The sequence below is a fragment of the Mus pahari genome, chromosome 10, assembly GCF_900095145.1.
Source record: "Mus pahari chromosome 10, PAHARI_EIJ_v1.1, whole genome shotgun sequence".
Lineage (NCBI taxonomy): Eukaryota > Metazoa > Chordata > Mammalia > Rodentia > Muridae > Mus > Mus pahari.
Window position 1 is genome coordinate 32,062,704 of NC_034599.1, and position 6,155 is coordinate 32,068,858.

General features: G+C 40.9%; 1 protein-coding gene across 6 annotated transcripts in view; it reads left to right on the top strand.

The window, feature by feature from the left end:
• Window positions 1-6,155, top strand: part of Msantd2 (Myb/SANT DNA binding domain containing 2) — a 31,712-nt gene that overhangs the window by 22,723 nt on the left and 2,834 nt on the right. Inside the window, exons 2-4 of one of the 6 annotated variants that reach the window (XR_003844620.1) lie at window positions 798-887; window positions 4,555-4,654; window positions 5,897-5,922. Coding sequence is in view for 4 of the 6 variants with exons in the window: in XM_021207251.2 (XP_021062910.1) it covers window positions 4,399-4,654; window positions 5,897-5,957 (317 nt within the window). In the remaining 2 variants the exon portion in view is untranslated. Of the gene's footprint in view, window positions 1-797; window positions 4,147-4,398; window positions 4,655-5,896; window positions 5,958-6,155 lie in introns of those variants that run through there. The other 5 variants (XM_029542787.1, XM_021207252.2, XM_021207251.2 and 2 more) reach the window with 5 other exon arrangements.

The following is a 6,155-nucleotide window of genomic DNA, read 5'->3' on the forward strand; positions in this document are numbered from 1 at the left end:
AGGGTTTCTCTGTGTAGCCCTGGCTGTCCTGGAACTCACTCTGTAGACCAGGCTGGCCTCAAACTCAGAAATCCACCTGCCTCTGCCTCCCAAGTGCTAGGATTAAAGGCATGCGCCACCACGCCCAACTGGAGTATATGATTTTTGAAGACTTGTCTTACTTAATCATTTGAGTGAGAGGAGTTTTAGGTTTGTCCCATTCAGTTGGCTGCTGGGTAAACATGCAAGGCATGTTTAGTGTGGCCAGTTTGAGAACTCCATTTGAAAAGTTATGTAATTTTTTTCTTATAACCTTGTTTCCTACTATTATCACTAAGCTGTCCTCCCCTTAGGGTCACTTTACTTCTCGTGTGACATCTTAGACCAGTGAAGCCAGTGTTTGCAAGCAGCACATTTATATAGCTGTTATGACTTATTTCTGCTCCTCCTCATTGTATGCTCTGTTCCACTTGCTGCCAATTCTGTTAAAGCAGTGGTTTTGTCATGGTGACTATGGTATTATATGAAGTGGGTAAGTTGCCAGTAGCAGTTTTCTTGACCTATGCCTATATGAGCTATTAAGTTTTCCTCCTCTACTCCCAAACTCGGGAAGAACTAACTAGCTCTTCCTACTTTTTAAATGCAAGAGCAGGGATTAGAGGACACTGAAGTGAAAAGTCTAAATTTCACCCTTAGAGTAACTTAATAATGTCAGGAAGGGCTTTGAGACCACTGGCCCTGCTTATAGATCTTATTTTCCAAGCCTTTCATTATTTTATTTGCCCTTTTCTGAACTCTACAATTTCCCTCTCTTGTAGCTGGTTCGATGCCCAGACCTGAATGCTGTGCTCCAGCTGTGGCCTCACCGGTGCTGAATAGAGAGGAAGAGCCACCTTCATAGCTTACATGTGATTCCTCTGCTTATACAACCCAATACTGGATTTACTTACTTTGGCAAGATAGCTGCATTGTGCACTGTATTTAATGTTCCGTGTACTGTAACCCCGGGTCTTCCTCTGCATTGCTGCCGTCACACCCTCAATCCTACCAATCTAAGCCTCCTGCCTTTGTTTACCTGCCCTCCTCCCTTAGACTCCTCATGCATTCATGCACAATGAATGTCATCTTTTTATTCTCTGATTCCCTTTTACTTTAATCTCAAACTCTGGCAAGACTTTTACTCTGTCCTATAAATTTTCAGCGGTCAGCCAACCTCCCTCCCCCTGCTTTGGTAATGGAACGTCCCTCAAGCCTTTCTCTGTTCTTTTCTGTTTGTAGCCCTGAAACCTAAGCATTTGATATGGTGACTTGAGTAAGCATTCACCTGGCATTTCTGAATCGCAATGACTGGTTTGGCCCCTTGAAGTTGTTACCTTGCTTAGTTCTGTCTAGATTTCCTTGACTCTTTATGACCTCTGTCTTGGTGGATAGTATAGTCTTACAGCCTCTCCTCCAGGGAGATGAAAACGTATCATCAACATCAATGTACCAGAGAGATTTCTCACAGTAAGGAAGTCAACTATTATCTTTTACTAGAGTAGCCTTTAGTAGGCTTAGAGTTCTCCAGTTGAAGGTGAACTTGCTGTACATTTCTGAGATGAGTGAGGTGAATGAAGCAGTGAAGCAAGGTCCCTAAGTGTCAATAAACTGTGCTTCACCAAGCAAGCCAGCGGTGGATCTTGGTGGATTTGGTAGCTGACTCAAATGGAAGCTGCAGCCTCATCGTTCCTGGACTCTGGAGCATCACGATCTCTGATTTAGAGAAGTTTTTAGTTGGTTTGTTTAGGATTGTTGATACAGCCGCCCAGTCTTGTGATGATATGCTTTGATTAAGCATTTAGAGGCTAGTGTATTGTATAATCTTTTCTGTGGGTGGTAAGAATTGGAAGGTCTCCAAATGTCCTTTTTTATCTATGTGTAAGCTCTCAAGTGAATCCTAGTGCGTCCAAGGGTAGCAGTTAAGCCGATATTTGAGTCTTCTCTTCCCCCCACCTCCCATCTTAGTGAATATGCCCTGTTTAAACAGACTGCCCTTGAATTTGTGGTATTTATTAGACCTACAAAGTACTGCTTACATGTATTTATATCTGGAAGGAGAGAAAGTTGGTTTGGAAATCTTTTTAATGCAATTTCAGTATATCAAGTTAGGCATTACCAAACACCTGGCAGATGTCAACACAATGTGCTAATTTTGAACGTGTGTTACAGGTGTGTACTACAAGTAAAAGGTGTTTATAAGCTGTCAGAGATGGCTGGTTTCAGTATTCACAGTTACGTAACAAAGAAAATTGTAAGCTCAATTTGGTGGCTTCGAAAAAAATGTCTTTTCACTGGTTTCTCCCCATGTATATTTTAAAAATTTGTTGAATCTATTTTTGATGAGAATACATGTTTGCAATATGGGAAGAAAATGGTAGAGTTGCTGTGCCTTTGTCACTGCCTTATAAGTATGGCATCCTCCTTGGAAGGGAATGTCAGTTTGGTTCCTTGGCTTCTGGAGTAACCCTCAGTGACCGTACTGAGTGGACTTTGCTGTTGTAGGGAGCCAATAAGTGGTGAGAAGGGTAACGGTTTCCATCTCCATTTATGGTCTGAGGAGGGAAATGGACAGGGTTGGGACTCTATTTACAGTCTTTGGAGGAGTCAAGAGTGGTTGGGGTGTTCTTGGAGGCAGAAACTAGACATTGTAAGATAAAAATAAATTGTCAGAGGCTGCTTGCGAACTCCGACCTCTGCGAGGGTGAAGGGTGCTGGGAAAGGGGCGTGAGTGCCGAGTCAGATGGCGCTTCCAGGGCTCGTCTCTTTCCATCGGGAGATTTGACCATGAAACGTTCTCCAAGTTTTTGTTTCTGGATTGTTTAAGAAAGTTTTGTCCTATGGGGTCAAAATTTTCTGTTACAAAAAGAAAGCCGAGATGATTTTTAAAGAGTTTGTGCAAAGCCTCAGTTTTCTGTAAGGATCGTTTGAGGTGGTGGGAGAGATTCTATGAAAGGGAGAGTGGGTAGATGCTTATTTGGGGGGTCCAAGCTGCAGGTGACTGTGTCTGAGGTAGATCTCATGGCTCATGCTTTTATTAATATTTTTGCCTATTTGGATTTCTGGCCTCAGGGAGCAGACTTTTAAAGAGTCTTTGAGGAAGTGTGTTTGTAGATTGTTAGCTTTGATTTAAAGATCCTACACATGGAGATCCATAAAGTTCCAGACTTGTTTTAGTTTAGTGAGAATAGGTCATATATTGGCTGATGGAAGTTAATCTCTCCTTTAGGAGAGTCTTATAGTCTTGGTAATACTTAGGTTAGGTTAGAGATAAACTAGTTTTAGCAGCTAAGTTAGAAAATACTTAGGAGCCACTAGGGAAAGGGGGTTTTGTCTCAAGCAAATTCTGAGTGAGACCCTGTGACAGAAAAGAAGGAGACAGAGGAAGGAGAGAGCAAGGCAGTCAGAGACAATGCACACAGAACCTGGATGTGGCTGGATGTTTCAGTTGAGGCAAAGTCGTTGGTGTACTTCTAATGAATCTGGGAAGATAGTATGAGTGTACTATTAATTTCAGGAACTGAGCCAGACTGAAGTATATAGTAGAAAGAGTTGAACAAGGCAGAAGGTTATTCAGGTTTTGTTTAATAAGAGTTTGCATAAAGCATTTACTTGCTGTGCCAAGTGACAGAGAAAGACATGAGATGACCTTCCTCACCCTCCCTGAGAAGGACTGTCAGCCTTGTTTGTTGGTTTGTTTAGCTGGCAGTGTGAGTTGGTAGGTTAATAAAATGTAGGTATTAGTGTACTATTTCTTGGTCATGTGTCTTAAGACTAGGGACTTATGATAGACACTATTTTATTGATTTGATTGCTCCTTCAGTTTTAGACATTTTTATCATGACAGAGTGAGTTAGGACGGAACAGACTGTAAGTGATCTGTTTTGTTAGCTACTTTGTCTAGACAGCTGTTTTTCCCCTGTTCTTAACTAAGAGTAAGGAAGATGTTTTCCACTTGGGGAAATTCTTCTTTCTGTCCTCTTTCCCTCACGTTTTCCAAATTCTGGGCACCATAGCAGCTCTCTCTCCTGTGGCAGGTGTGCATCCTATTGGCTGGCTGGTATTTCTTTTTTTTCCTCCCCCTTATCCTTTTTAAATGGGGGAGGGGGCATAAAATATGTGTATCGGATACATGCAATAATGTTGTAATGTTTCTTGTTGTTTTAATTGATAATTGCAAAATAATTGTTTGAATTATAACATGTTTGAGTAAATGCTAAATTAGTATTTTTCTAATATGATAATGAATTTGAAATAGTATTCCTGTAACAATGTGTCTGTGTTTGTCTGTCTGTGTCTGTCTGATAGTAATTAATATCTGTGGTCCGTATCTGGAGGAGGAAGTACAGCTTTAAAGGAATAACAAAAGACTTTGTGTCTTAGACCCTTCGCAGGTGTTACAGTCGGGTGAAAGAACATGGTGTTGGGAAAAGAAAGAGCAGTTACACATTTGAACAGTTGGAACAGGTGTTTGGTCAGGGAGGATGGGATGCTCAGCCCTGCCAGCCTGTACTTATTAACAGTAGTGGCTTGTACCAGGAGCTGGAGTCAGACGGCAGCACTATGGAGGACTATTCACAGGAGGACTGGGGAAACCACAGTCAGGAGCTCCATGGCTGTCCAACAGATCAGGAATTGGGTAAGGAAACAACATGTGTGCATGTGTGTGTGGCTTATCTGGTAGTGCAATGAATGGTATTTATACCATCTGTAATGGCTTCTAATGTTGTCAGCACAAGGCATATTGCCAAACTGTTTGAGTCAACATGGGCATCCTTGGTTTAACATCAAACTGCCAAGTCATGCTCCCTTCTAGCTACGTGGTCTTCTAGCTACGTGGTGACTTGGGTACTGTTAAGTTCTCTGAAGATAGAAGGCTTCCTAATCTGCGTCATGCAGGAGGTTCACTGACAGAACCTTATGCAAGTCAAAATACCCCTGCCCTTTGTAGCACTAAGATTTCCTGCTAAGAGCACTGACTGTTGGCCCAACTACTTTAAATCCACACTGGTCCAATTAGGGCTACATGTAGTTTTTGTTTGCTTGTATCCCTGTATGTCAAGTGCTCCAGCTTCTTATTTGGGAAGTACTGATCAGGTTTTACCTATAGCCTGTATATCAGCAGCAAGTTGTGTAGTGAGTGTTAGTAGGAAGTGCCCTTCCACCTAGTGAAGTGCTCAGGTGCCTCTGAGAAAGTTCAGGCAGGGTTGGCAGTGCAAATTTGTTTCCCTTGTTTAAGAGAAAAAATACAGAAATCCTGCCGATGACAGAGAAATAGAGAAAAAAATCTGTATTAATGCTGTTTTAATTTCTCCCAAATGTTGGAAGGGAAAAGGAAAGAGGCTCTCAAATTGTTAAGCCATATGTAAAAGAATATGCAGATTTAAAGAATAAGAATAGATGCTAAATGATCTTGTCTTTTAATTTCACAAGAATAATAAGGCCTAAGCAATGGCAGTGCATCATAACCCTGTTTGCTGTGAAGAGTTAAGTCCCCAGGCCTTGAGAAATGCAGAATATGCTGATCTTCGTATTTGGGGAAATAATTACTTACCCTGTAAAACCTACACAGAAAACCTAAATAGAGCAGAATCATTTCCATTCTTGTTCTTTTAAAATCATGTTTGCATCGAAATTAAGCTTTAAGCTCCTTGCTTGAAATCCACTGTGACCTTGAAGAGTTTTATGCTTGTGGAACCTGGTTTCTGATCTTGCATATAAATGTTCGCATCTCATTATATAAAGTTACATTTTTAAATTTGGTATGGGATAGCAGGATAAAGCAAATACAGAACAGGTAGTAAATAGAGCTACTTAGTCACATAAATGTATACCACCACTTAGGAAAATATAATTTGTTTTACAATTCTTTGTTTTTCAGATGAAATGCCAGTTTCAAAGAGAACGTTAAAAATAAAACAGGAGTCTTCTGAAGAGGCACAGTAAGTAGATGCTCTGGTTTGTTTTGTTTTTTTACCAATGTGTCTAAGTTTAGTGACCTGGGAGGATCATGGATCATGGGTAGCTAGGCACGATACAGAGCAGGAAAGCATTCTGCTCATTCTTCAGTCTACCACTGGAGACCTGAACTGCTGAATTTTCTATACAGGAAGAAGAAACTTTTTTTTTTTTTTTTTTTG